This window comes from Equus caballus, chromosome 6, assembly GCF_041296265.1.
Source record: "Equus caballus isolate H_3958 breed thoroughbred chromosome 6, TB-T2T, whole genome shotgun sequence".
NCBI lineage: Eukaryota > Metazoa > Chordata > Mammalia > Perissodactyla > Equidae > Equus > Equus caballus.
In genome coordinates, this window is record NC_091689.1 from 83,257,581 (window position 1) to 83,270,640 (window position 13,060).

The window sequence follows — 13,060 nt, forward strand, 5'->3', positions numbered from 1 at the left end:
TACAGTTGAAATTTTAACTTTATTAGTTTCCTATAACAAAACTTACACATATTCATTATATACTAGAAGGGGGGAGCACAAAAGGTATAAAGAAGTTCACTTTTAAATTGCCTATAATCCTATCCCAGGGAAAACTATTAATATTAACATTTTGGCATATTTCATTTCATCAGTCTTTTCCTATGTAAATTTTTAAATATAGCCCAGATATTACTATAAATAAAGTCTCGTATCCAGCTTTTTCAACATAACATTATATTAAAATTATTTTTTTCATAGCAATAAAAATCTTCTTTGTAAACATAATTTCAATGGCAGAACAACATCCCACCATATGGATATACTATTCATTTAAACATCTTCCTGATATCAAATATCGAATAGGAGAGTTAGTGGGTCAAAGCATATAAACATTGTTAAGACCGCTGTGTTTCCTAGGAAGGCTGTTCTTGAGAAGACAGCGGGGAACACATAGGGCGGGTGGGGCCGGGATGCCAAGCCCACTGGCAAGGAGGGGGCTCAGAGGTCCTGGCCTAGCCGTTCCAGCTCATTGAGGAAGAAGTCCATATCAGCCTGGGTCAGAGCCGGGTTGGCCACAACCATGCGGAAAAAGTTGCCCCGGGTCCCGTGGGGCTGGTAGCCAACCATCATGGAGCCCTCCTTCACCATGCGCTCTTTAAGTACCGGGGCCACCTGTGGAAGGGGTGGGGAGCGCATCCAGCTGCAGCCTGGGGTGAGGTGAGGGGGTGGGCTGCCTTCCTGGCCAGCCTGGCTCCCCGAGAAGCATTTCCCTCCCATGCAGCTGCCTTCGGATGCAGCTCTCATTGCTCAGATGGTGACTGTGGCCCCAGTTTACCTTTTCTACCACATTCAACCTGCTTAGCCTTCTCCACCGTCTGCATTGTTCCCCTTCTCACCTGTCTCCAAGTTGTCACAGGGGCCATTTCCTGCCAAATCCTGACTTGTCCCTGAATCCCAACACTGCTTTAGTCTAACTTTAAGCCCTGGGCATCCTTAGCACCTTCTTCTCCTCTCTCTGAATTCCTGCAATATTTTTGATCTGTACCCTGTGATCTAACGTGTAATTTACAAGATTGCCTTGAACACATTGGTTTCGAATAGGTAACTCTTGTTTTCCAAAATATAACTCCCTAAGGGCAAGAATGTTCTTGTCCTTTTAGATCATCTGCAGCAGCTAGTACCAATCTATCCTTAGGGACTAGGACACGACAGATCTCCGCCTCCAGGAGGCACGTGTGGACTGGCCTTACTGGGTTGTGCCGTCCCCAGCATCACTGAATAAAGCTCTTCCATGATCTTTCCGTCTCACATCTCTATCCTGGGCGTGAGCTCCCAGCTGAAGGCCCGGCACAGGGTTTATGTATCACACACTGGTGAGTTCTCCTGTCATGCCCCTTTCTGTCTTCTTATTACTTTCCAGAAATATGCCTTATTCCCACCCCCACCCCCACAGAAATGAGGACAAACTGGTGTCGTCCAGTTCACATCCCCATCTCAGAAGCAGGACTAGCAAAGGGACCTGCCATGCCACTCAGAGCCAGCAGGGGGCGGAAGCGCACCAGCTGCATCAGTTCCCGATAAGTGGGACGAGAGAGCCTACCTTGGCAAGCCTTTCAGCATAATCTGGACTCCCCTGTTTCCCCCGCAGGCTGGGCGGGACGAACCAGAAACACACGTTGACAAACTCAGGCTGGGAGGAAGGAGAGAGGGGAAGATGTGAGCCGAGGAAGGGGACCGTTCCCCTCCCACTCTCCTCTTCCCCCATCAGGACTCTACGTGTGGGATAGGCTGGGGGGCCGGGGGGATGCCAAAGAGCACAGGGTTGGGGCCGGTAGCCAGGCATCACGGAGCCCTCCTTCATGGGCTTGGTGTTACCTCCATAACCAACTCAAATCCTTCCCGCTTCTTCAATTCCTCCACCAGGTACCTGCGAATAGAGTGAGAAACACAGATGGAGGAGGAGAGGCACAGACACAGAAACAGAAGAGACTCAGAGAATGAGCTGAGAGACACCGAGAGCAGCAAAGGGGTGCAGGGGATGGACGCTGGGGAGGGGAACTGGGACTGCTCCACTCCTACCGGGCAAGGGCGAAGGCCTGGTCCACTCGCTGCTCCAGCCCTTGCCCGCCCTGGGCCTTCCACATGAGCCACAGCTTCAGACAGTCCACGCGGCGGCCGCACTGCACCACCTTGTCTCCTGTGTCCAGAGCCACGTCGTAGAACTTGTCCTGCTGGAAGAGGTAGCTGGCCTGGGACCCGTGGCAGCGCTTGAGCAGGTTCTGGGGGTGGGGTGGGGAGACTGTCAGACCCCACGCCCCCCATGGAGGATTCCCCAGGGCTGCACCGGGGGATTTCTTAGTGCATTCCGCCCACATCTTCCCCTGGAGCCAGGCGGCATGATGGGAGGGCTGTTGGCGGACTCAGACCCCCTTCTCTGGGTTTTCTCCCAATATCCAGAGTTCTTCCAAACTCCACCTGATTACAACTTCAAGCTGGAAGTTTTTCCTTTGCATGAAGACAGGCCACGGGGTTGGGGAGGGGGATGAGGGAGCCCACTGCAGGGGATTAGGGTGGTCGCAGACATTCAGCTTCAGGTGGGATGGTAAGGAGAAAACAGTAAGGCCAGGACCCCCTCTAAAGTGGGTTAGAAAAGAAGACAGAGGTCCCCCTGGAGGCAGGCCAGCGGCGGGGGCAGACCCACCGAGGTATCCCGGAGCAGGAGAGCTGAGCACTGCAGGCCTGCTGTGAGGAGCTTGTGGGGATTCCAGGCCACGGAGTCCGCCCTGGGGGAGCAGAGTGACGCTGGGGCAGCGGCTCCTCCTCTTGGTCCGCTGCCCAGCCAGAGCCCCCCTCCTTTTCCAGATCTCCAGTAAAGGGGCTTAGTCTCACCCCAGCCCAGCAGTCAGCAGGAATTGCCCCACCTGACGTCTGCCCTCCCAGCCCCGATTAACCAACTCTCCAATGCCCTTCCCACCAACCTCCTTGCCCCACTCCCATCCGAAGCTCCCTAGTCCACGACTAATCTCTGGATCGGGGATTTGAAGGGTGGGATTCAGGGAGTGGGGGGCAGTATGTACCTCTGGATCCCAGCCAGGAGATGTCTGTGTGTCTGTGAGAGCAGGACACTCCCACCCCAGGCGGCCTGTGGAGCAGAAGGAACAACGTGGGCCTTGACCTCAGCTCAGCCCACCCCACCCTCAGCCCCAAGTCCCACTCACGTCCACATGCAGCCACAGCCCATGACGCTGGCACACATCAGCAATCGCCTCCAGGGGATCAAAGGCCCCCAGCACGGTCGTGCCAGAGGTGGCAGTGACCAGGAATGGCACAGCACCCTATGGCAAAAATGCAGAGGGAGAAAGAGGCTGTGACGTCATCTCAAAAGCTACTGAGAGCGTGGTGCCAGGGCCCAGCTCTAAACTCTTCAGTGTTACTGTCCCCTTTAATTCGCAGGTGAGGACAGAGAGTCAGAGGTGTTAAGAAACCTGCCCCCAAGCTGAAGCTCCAGAGATGGAATTCAAATCCAGGTCTGTCTGATGTCTATTTCCAAAGGTCATACTCTCAAAAAACGTTCATGTCTTACTGGAAAATCAAAATGCTATTTTAGAAATTCTAATAGTACAAAAGTTTATGAAGAAATTGAATTAGTATTCAAAAAACTACCACAAAGAAAAGCCCAGGCTCAGATGGCTTCACTGATGAATTCTACAAAACATTTAAAAAAGAACTGATGCCAGTTCTTCACAAACTTTCAAAAAACAGAAGAGGAGGGAATTCTTCTGAAATCACCCTCTGAGGCGAGTATTTCCCTGATACCAAAACCAGACAAAACAGCACAAGAAAAGAAAACTACAGACAATATCACTGATAAATATAAAAATCTACAAACACTAGCACAAACCCAAATCAGCAACGTAGAAAAAGAATTATAGCTCAGGACAAAGTGGGACTTGTCCTAGGAATCCAGCTTGGTTTTACATCCAGAAATAATTAATGTAATATACCCCATCAACAAAACAAAGGAAAAAAAACACATCTCAGTGTGGTCTATGGATCATCTCAATAGACAGAGAAGAAACATTTCACAAAATCCAACACTCCTTCGTGACAAAAAAACACTCAACAAACTAGGAAGCAAAAGGAACTTCTTCAACCCAATAAAGGGCATCTACGAAAAATCCACAGCTAACATCGTACTCAATGCTGAAAGACTAAAAGCCTTCCCGAGACCAGGAACAAAACAAGATGTCCACTCTCCCCGCCTCTATTCAACATTGTACTGAGGTTCTAGCAGGGCAATTAAGTAAGAAAATAAATAAGAGGCATCCGGATTGGAAAGGAAAAAAGCAAAACTATTTCTATTTACAGATACCATGATATTGTATCTAGAAAACCCTAAGGAATCCACTAAAAAACTATCAGAATTAATAAATGAGTTCAGCAAGTTTCCAGGGTATAAGATCAACACTCAAAAATCAATTGTATTTCTATATATTAGCAATGAACAATCCAAAAATGGAATTAGGAAAATCTCATCTCCAAGAACATCAAAAAGAATAAAATACTTAGAAATAAATTTAACAAAAGAAGTGCAAAATTATACTCTGAAAACAACAAAGCATTGTTGAAAGAAATCAAAGAAGACCTAAATAAATGGAAAGACATTCCATGTTCATGAATCTCAGACTGAATACAATTCCTACCAAAGTCCCAGGTGACTTCTTTGGAGAAATTGTCAAGCTGGCCCTAAAATTCATATGGAAATTTAAGGGACCCAGAACAGCCAAAACCATCTGGAAAAAGAAGAACAAAGTTGGAGGACTCACACTTCCTGATTTCAAAACTTACTACAAAGCTACATTAATAAAGACAATGTGGTCGACGGTACAGACATGCAGATCAATGGAACAGATGAAGAATCCAGAAAGAAACCTTCACAATTACAGTGAAGTGATTTTCAACAAGGATGCCAGGACAATTCACTGGGGGGGAAAACAGTCTTTTCACAAACAGTGCTGGGACAACTGGATATCCACATGCAAAAGAATGAAGTTGAACCCCTTTCTCATATCATACACAAATATTAACTTATAACAGATCATAGAACTAAATGTAAAAGTTAAAACTACAAAACTCTTACATGAAAATATAGGAGTAAATCTTTGTGGGCTTGGGTTAGGCAAAGCCTTCTTAAATATGACACCAAAAGTACAAGCAACCAAAAAAAAAAAAAAAAGATAAACTGGACCTCATCAAAATTTAAAACTTTTGTGCTTTACAGGACACCATCAAAGAGGTGAAAAGGCAACTTATAGAATGGAAGAAGATATTCGCAAATCATATATCTGATAAGGGACCTGTATCTAGAATAGAGGAAGAACTCTTACAAGTCAATTAGAAAAGACAACCCAATTAAAAACTGGGCAAAGGATCTGCCCATTTCTCCAAAGACATACAAATGGCCAAGAAACACATGACAGGATGCTCACCATCATTAGTCAGAGGGAAATGCAAATCAAAACCACAAGGTACCACTTCACACCCACTAAGACGGCTCAATCAAAAAGAGAAATAAGTGTTGGTGAGGATGTAGAGAAACTGGAACCCTCATACACTGCTGGTGGCATTGTAAACTGATGCAGCCACTTTAGAACACAAGTCTGGCAGTTACTCAAAGGTTCAATATAGAGTTATCATATGACTCAGCAATTCCACTCCCGGGTATATAACCAAGAGAAATGAAAACATGTTCACACACAAACTTCTACATAGGGGGCCTGCCCTGTGGCCGAGTGGTTGGGTTCGCGTGCTCTGCTTCAGTGGCCCAGGGCTTTGCCGCTTCGGATCCTGGGCGTGGACATGGCACTGCTCATCAGGCCATGCTGGGGCGCTGTCCCACATGGCACAGCTGAAGGGACCCACAACTGAAAAAATATACAACTATGTACCAGGAGGCTTTGGGGAGAAAAATGAAAAATAAAATCTTAAAAAAAAAAACAAAAAACTTGTACATAAACGTTCAGAGTAGCATTATTCATAAAAGCCAAAAAGTAGAAACATCCCAAATGTCCATCAACTGAGGAAGAGATAAGTAAAATGTGGTATATCTATACAATGAAATGTTATTTGGCGATAAGGAGGAGGGGCCGGCCCAGTGGCATAGTAGTTAAGCTCGCATGCTCCGCTTTGGCAGCCTGGGGTTCACAGGTTCAGGTCCCGTGTGCAGACCTAGCACCACTCATCAAGCCACACTGTGGCAGCATTCCACATAAAATAGAGGAAGATTGGCACAGATGTTAGCTCAAAGACAATCTTCCTCAAGCAAAGAGAGGAAGACTGGTAAGAGATGTTAACCCAGGGCAAATCTTCCTCACACAAAAAAAATAAAATAAGGAAGAATGAAGTACTGGTATATGTTACAACATGGATGAACTTTCAAGACATTATGCTAAGCAAAAGTTCATCACGAAAGACCATCTATAGTATGATTCCATTTATACGAAAAATCCAAAATAGGCAAATCCAGAGAGATACAAAGTAGATTAGCAGTCGCTTAATGGGAGGGATGGAAGAAGTGGGGATTGATGGCTCAAGGTTGGGGGTTTCCTTTTGGGCTGATAAAAGTGTTCTAACGTTGACTGTAGTGATGGTTGCACAACTCTGTGAATAGGTTAAAAACCACTGAATTATATACTACAAATGAGTGAACTTTATGGCATGTGAATTATACCTCAATAAAGCTATTACCAAAAAAAGCTTATACAATAAAAGTGGTACTCCACTATTCTAATTGCTGCTCAGAGGTAACATTCAGATATCAACAAATATACATTGTTTTAAATAACAATAGTCTCAAAGTGTCCACTCTATTCTGCGACATATACTTCAATATATAGTAGAGGTAGTTTCATGTTACTGTGTATATTCCCACCTTATTCTTTTAATTGGCTACACAGTATTCCAATGAAAACGATACCACCAACAATAATCATGGCAGCCCATATTTATACAGCGCTTCCCTCTTCTCTGTGCTTTCCATACCCAGATTCATTCAATCCTTACGACAACCCTATGTGGTGAGTTCTATATTCAGTTCATTTTACAAAGGAAGAAACTGAGACACACAGCTACACCGTAACTTATGTGACGGGCATTTACAGTTTTTTTAATTTGACGCTTTGTTCCGGGGCACAGAATTCCAAGCACTTGTGATGACGAGTTACAGAATAAATCCTTGCAGCTGGACTCTGCATCAGTGGATGGATACGTTTAACAATTGTATAGATGGCACCAAAATGCCCTCCAGGATGGCTGCAGCAGTTCTCGTATCCCCCAGCGTGGAGGAGGGCGCGGGTGCCCCCACATTCCCGCCACTCCAAGCCTGCGCTCCTCACCCCGGAGCCACGCATCTTCCTGAGCATCTCCCTGCACGGACCCTCCCGGCTCCCAGAAGCCTTCCACGCTACACTGCACTTACTATGCTAAGTAAAAGAAGCTCCAAAAGATCCCACATCCTTCCCGTGGTGCTGCCTGGGGCTCCACTCACTGACTCAGTCCTGCTCCTGCCTCTCGGGCTCCGCTCCCGCCTGTGGTGTCAGCAGAGTCCCTGAGAGCACCGCAGAGCGTCCTCGCCCCTCAGGCTCCCCACCCATCCCTTCAGCCCACAGGGAAGACAGGCATGGAGACCAAGGAGAGGGATGAGGGTGCCCTGAGCAGGGAGAGCCCGAAGAATCCTCCAAGAAAGGGACAGAGGGGTCCTGCTCCACTGCCCCAGCACCCCTCACTCACTCACCTCCGCCTCGGCCAGACTGATCTGCCTCTCCAGATCCTCAGGGATCATTTTCCCTCTGGAAAAGAAAACTGAGTGGGTAGAGAAGTAATAGGTTCTCTAGGCTAGGAGGCAAATTGTCGAGAGTAGGGTAATGTGGGGTGAGCAATGCAGAGGCCACAATGCTGATCTTTCCCCAAGAGGGGCAAACAGATCTCAGGGATGGGGCGGGAGACTCTAGCAGGCACTGGTGACAGAAGTGGCAATTCTGCAGGGACAGAGAGGGGAGAGAGGTCCACCAGGGGCATGTGCCTGAGGCCAGAGCTTCTGGCAGCAGGAAGGTACACTGAGCCAGGCTGGGTCTGAGTCATGTGGACAGAAGGACCTTCACCTCTCATCTGCCTTGACCACTCGGACACTGTCAGTGCCAAGTCCCAGAAAAGCAGCTCCCTTCTTGATGGAGTAATGACACTGTGGAGGAAGGCAGAGGTGGCAATTAGGCTAGGGGCAAGAGGGCAGGGACAATGGGGAAGACATACTGGTAAGTGTGAGCTTCAAGAGATGAGACCCTGTAGACCAGGGCTTCTCAAATGTTCGCATGCCTGCAAACCACCAGAGTATCTGGTAAAATGCAGATTCACATTCGGTAGGTCTGGGTGGGACTCGAGAGCCTGCATTTCTAACAAGCTCCCAGGTGATGGTGATGCTGCTGGTCCACAGACCACACTCTGAGTAGAAAGGGTGTGCACTGTGTCCACTGCATTGGTTGCCCCTTCGCAACCTCCAGATAGAAGGGAAGGTGAACAGGAGCATGTACTCAGCCCCCTTGACTGGAAAGAAACACATCTGCCCGGGGGGAAGGCTGGCCCGGAGGATATAAGTCTCAGACTCAGCTGGCTGGAGATTAGAATCAGTAGCCCAGTGGAGCCCTGTGCCTCTTCCCACCTCCTTCGATGTGAAGAGGGCCAGGGGCGGCAGTGCCCGGAGGCCCCTCTGCTTGCAATCCGGGTAGCGCTGATAGCGGGCCAGGTTCACAGCATACATGTTGGAGATGGAGCCACCTGTCACAGGGAGGGGGTGGTGGCAAGAGAGGGGCAGCAAGTCAAAACCGGAGCTTGCCTCCCCTGACCTCTCTACCCAGAGGAACTGATCAAAGAAGCACGAGTGATTGGCTCCCTGACCACAAATTCTCAGGGCTCTATGAATGGCACACTGATGACCCAGAATGGCCCCGGGATCCAGAGGTCACCCTGACCACCCTCTGGATATCCTGGGCTGCCCCCAGGACAGCAGCGCCCCTGCCCAGAGCGTGCAGGCGCTGGGTAAACACAAGGATTCAGGGGGCTGAGCAGCTTCTCTCCAGTTTGGCCCTAGCCCAGCTGGAGAGAAAACAAAGAGAAATCACCCCTCCTGTCAGCTGAGAGCAAGAGAATGGTGTGGGAAGAGGATCCCTGAAAATGGCAAAGAAAGGCCCCCCTCCTTCTCACACACCAGGGCAGAAGACCCCATCGCCAGAGCTCCAGCCCACCAGCGCCCGGAGTTTCTTCAGGACCTCTTCTTCCATGAGCACAAACACGGGGGCGATTTCATAAGTGTACCTGCCAGACAGGGAACAATGAGAAAGGGGGAAACAGGGAGGGCCGGCCAGGCCAGACTCAGAGGAGTCGGACGGAATGAGTGAGGGAAGGGTCCACAGAGGGGAACAAGTTGGTGACAAAGAACCAGGGAGACAAGTGAGAAAAAACTGGGGTTAGGAGACCTGAGAAGGCTTGGAGAAAGGGAGTCCAAAGGGTCCAAGGGGAAAGCCTGCAGGCAGGGATTCCCAGAAAACAGAGAGGGGGCAAAAGCCATTCTCCTCCCCTAACCCTAGGTATGTCTCCTGCAAGGCCAAAGCCTTTGTGGGCGCAGGGAGGGGGCCTTGGGAGGCTCACTGGCTGGTGTTAAGGCTCTCGGTGACAATGCGCCCGGCCAGAGCGTGGGGATCCAACCCTGAGAAGAGCTGGTTGAAGAAGTGAGGGTGACCTGGAGAAGGAGGGCAGGGAGCTCAGAGTGAAGCTTGGTACAAATGCCAGACACTCCTCCCACCAGAACCAGGACCCACAGGTCTTCACGCTGTAGCGGATGACAGCCCGGCACCGCTCCAGGATCTGCTCCCGTGACTCCCCATGGCTCCGCAGCTCCAAATCCAGCAGCTGCTTCAGCTCCTCCGGCTCCTTCCACTCGCAGACCTAGGAGGAGAAGCGGGAGACTCTGGGGGCCCTGAGATACCCCACTGACCAGCTGCCCGAACCACAACTCCATAGACACCAGACACTGCCAACTTGCACTTACAACAGGTTAGGCATATTTTCAAAGCAGCACCCAAACAAGGATAAACAAACCAGAGTAGGACCCACTATATACCCCTGAGGCACACTGTGAGACAGTGATGAATTCTGGGGAGAAGCCTCGTGGGAAGAGGAAGGTTCTGAGCCAGGTTTGATGGACAGGAGGAGGAGGGAGGAAGGACCCACCTTCTCGGAGGCACTGGTCCCTTTCCGAATGACCTCATCCACAATGATCCCAAACACATCCCGGAGCAAGGCTTCTGCAGCCACGGGGTCCCCATCAAGGGAGAGGAGCGGTTCAGAGTCAGCCATCAGGGTGAATCTGTGGGCAGAACTGGAGTCATTCCCTACTCAGCCAGCGTACCCCACCTGGACCTAACCAGCAAGAACCCCAAACCCACGATACGCCAAAGGTCCCAGTCCTGCAGCTCAGTCCCAGCCTGCACGGTACAGACAAGGGCGAGTGAGCACGTGCAGGGAGAAAGCCGGCAGAAACAGGTGGGAAAGAAAAAGGCAGTTAGCGCCGTGCAGGTGGATTCCAGTGGCCACTGCCCACCTAAGGCACAGACAACAGGCTTACGTTTCTGCTCAGGTCTCTGTCCAGGTGAGCTGGAGGCAGGGTACACGACTAGCTTTTCAGAACGTTAGGACCAGGCAGCAGAGGGAGGGAGGCATAGGCACAGTCACATGACCGTGATATCACCCTCTTGACCCTTGCCCTCAAGAGAACTCACACGATTTGAGATAGGGACAGCAGGTTAAGATAAGTCCCCTGAATAATCATTAGCTGACATGAAGAAGGGAGGAAATGAGATGAAAGGCAAAAAGCAAGTACCACATGAACTTCAGGGTTGAGCGGACCGGAGAGGCAGCAGGAACAGAGGCTACCTACTGGGAATCAAAGGGCTCACAGTAGGAGCAAGGACAGCGGGGGCAGGTACAGGAGACTGCCTCAGGTGACCCTGGAGACTGAGGGAGAGGGAGCCTGAGAGACGTGGAGGTGAAACGGTTTAGGCAGGCCTCAGAGGCTAACCTCTGCCTGCCAACCCAGAGCCTTTTCAGAACCGTCCTGATTTCTAAAGCCCTCTCCTGGAGCAGGAAGGAAAGGAGGTCACATTGAGGAAGCATTTTGTTAGACAAGAGTGATCCTGTGCCTTGTAGGCTGAGAGTGCTCAACGAGCAGGGAGCAGTTCGAAGTGAGCACTGACTGTGTTCATGACAGGGTGCTGGGGACTGACCAGGCCTCCTGTCCCAGTGGGAGGACACAGATATACAGGCAACAGTCACAGCCCAGAGCACGGCTAGACGCCGATCCCAAGTGCTATTCAGTAACAGAGGAGATCGACGGGGGCTGAAGACTGGGGAAGATGTGCAGTGGGACTGGAGCTGGATCTTGAAAGTGGGCAGGAGAAACAGGATTGGTGAAAGGCAGGCAGAGAGGCATCGGGGGTAGAAGAGGAATGCCATGAGCTTACACCAAGAATGAGTATGGCTTGTTCTAAGGTCAGTGAAGGCGCCTGGCTGGCTGGAGGGAGGGTCTGCAAGGATGGTACGGGAGCAAGGGCAGGGTGGGGAGGGATACACGAGATTATTGGGCGCCCTGAGTGCCAGCCGGGCCAAGGAATCTAAATTCTACCCTGCAGGAAATGGGGTCACTGAAAGATTCTGCGGCAAGGAATAGTGTGAAGAAGTTGATGCTCTCAGAAGACCAGTATACGGCAGCAGGATGCAGAAGAATTACAGGCCGTTGCTATAAACCAGGCAAGAGGTGATCCACGCTGGAATAAGGGTGGTGCCAGCAGGAAAGGACAGAAAGACGAACCTGCAGCCTTGCCCACTCACTGGATTACACTGAATTCAACACATGGAATCTACGCTGGAGGAGAAGGAAGAGTCAAAGATGACCCCGGGGTTTCAAGCCCGGATGACTGGAAAAATAATGGTGCCCCTAAAAGAAATTGGGACGCAGAAAGGCAAAGCTGGATGGAAAGTAAAATGGTTGTTTCTTGGAAATACTCACCCACGAGCAGGTGTCCTGGGGCTACAGATACTCGCATGAGGAGGTCAGGCCCAGAGCTCTGATGAGATGTTAGAACGGAAAACAGGTTTGAGAGTCAGGGCACAGCTGAAGCCTGTGATGGGCTCCATTCCCCCCCGGAGAGGATGTTCAGAGAGACGGCCAGGGAGAGAGGGGCAGACAGGCCTGGGGAACCCCCTAAATGAGGGGGCAAGAGGATCAAGAAAACATGGAGAGGGAGGAAGCTTCCACCCTTTGGCTGCTCTGATATAATCCACTGTCAACATCACTGGACCCCCCACTAGTTAAAAACACAGGTCCAAGGGACCTTGGGGTCCCACCCTTAAACTTTTCCTCAGTCGAGTGGGTTTGGGGAAAAATAGGAGAGCTGGCCCAGGCCTTGCGAATCAAAGAGTCAATCCTTCCTCAGTGCTCACTCAAGCTCCCCTGATGGTGGCAGCAGTGCTGTTTAGGTCGAGAGGCTAGAGGGAGAGAGCTAGTAAGAATAGGAACCAAGCCAGCCCTGACGGCCTGGCAGTTGAAGTTTGGCGTGCTCTGCTTCAGCAGCCTGGGTTCAGTTCCCAGGAGCGGAACCACACCACTGGTCTGTCAGTAGCCATGCTGTGGCAGCGGCTCACATGGAAGAACTCAAAGGACTTACAATTAGAATATACAACTACGTACTGGGGTTTTGGGGAGGGAAAATAAGAAAAAGAGAAGAAGACTGGCAACAGATGTTAGCTCAGGGCAAATCTTTCCCAGCAAAAAATAAATAAATAAATAAGAATAGGAACCGCTGAAGTGCTTATCATATGCCACACTCTGTACTTAATGTGTATTATTCTAATCCTTGTGACCGTGGAGCTTACGTCTCTCACCCACATTTAAAGATGGGGAAACTGAGATTGCAGAGACGCGACATATGGA

The 13,060-nt window shown here is 49.9% G+C and overlaps 1 protein-coding gene and 1 long non-coding RNA gene across 35 annotated transcripts in view; one reads left to right on the top strand and one right to left on the bottom strand.

The window, feature by feature from the left end:
• The window catches only part of CSAD (cysteine sulfinic acid decarboxylase), a 25,827-nt gene continuing 12,767 nt past the window's right edge, over nt 1-13,060 (bottom strand). For 12 of the 34 annotated variants that reach the window (XM_023643631.2, XM_023643639.2, XM_070271489.1 and 9 more), the window contains 14 exons: nt 10,303-10,438; nt 9,891-10,017; nt 9,721-9,811; nt 9,281-9,387; nt 8,735-8,850; nt 8,181-8,260; nt 7,814-7,868; nt 3,240-3,356; nt 3,099-3,163; nt 2,723-2,804; nt 2,101-2,300; nt 1,897-1,948; nt 1,622-1,711; nt 1-693 (listed from right to left, as the gene is read on the bottom strand). In XM_023643631.2, coding sequence (XP_023499399.1) covers nt 520-693; nt 1,622-1,711; nt 1,897-1,948; nt 2,101-2,300; nt 2,723-2,804; nt 3,099-3,163; nt 3,240-3,356; nt 7,814-7,868; nt 8,181-8,260; nt 8,735-8,850; nt 9,281-9,387; nt 9,721-9,811; nt 9,891-10,017; nt 10,303-10,428 — 1,482 coding nt within the window. In that variant the 5' untranslated portion in view covers nt 10,429-10,438 and the 3' untranslated portion in view covers nt 1-519. Of the gene's footprint in view, nt 694-1,621; nt 1,712-1,896; nt 1,949-2,100; nt 2,301-2,722; nt 2,805-3,098; nt 3,164-3,239; nt 3,357-7,498; nt 7,608-7,813; nt 7,869-8,180; nt 8,261-8,734; nt 8,851-9,280; nt 9,388-9,720; nt 9,812-9,890; nt 10,018-10,302; nt 10,439-10,696; nt 10,836-12,136; nt 12,195-13,060 lie in introns of those variants that run through there. The other 22 variants (XM_070271485.1, XM_023643634.2, XM_023643633.2 and 19 more) reach the window with 5 other exon arrangements.
• Nucleotides 10,853-12,914, top strand: LOC138924827 (uncharacterized). The gene is made up of 2 exons (XR_011440114.1): nt 10,853-11,619; nt 11,760-12,914. It is a non-coding gene; the product is annotated as an uncharacterized lncRNA (long non-coding RNA).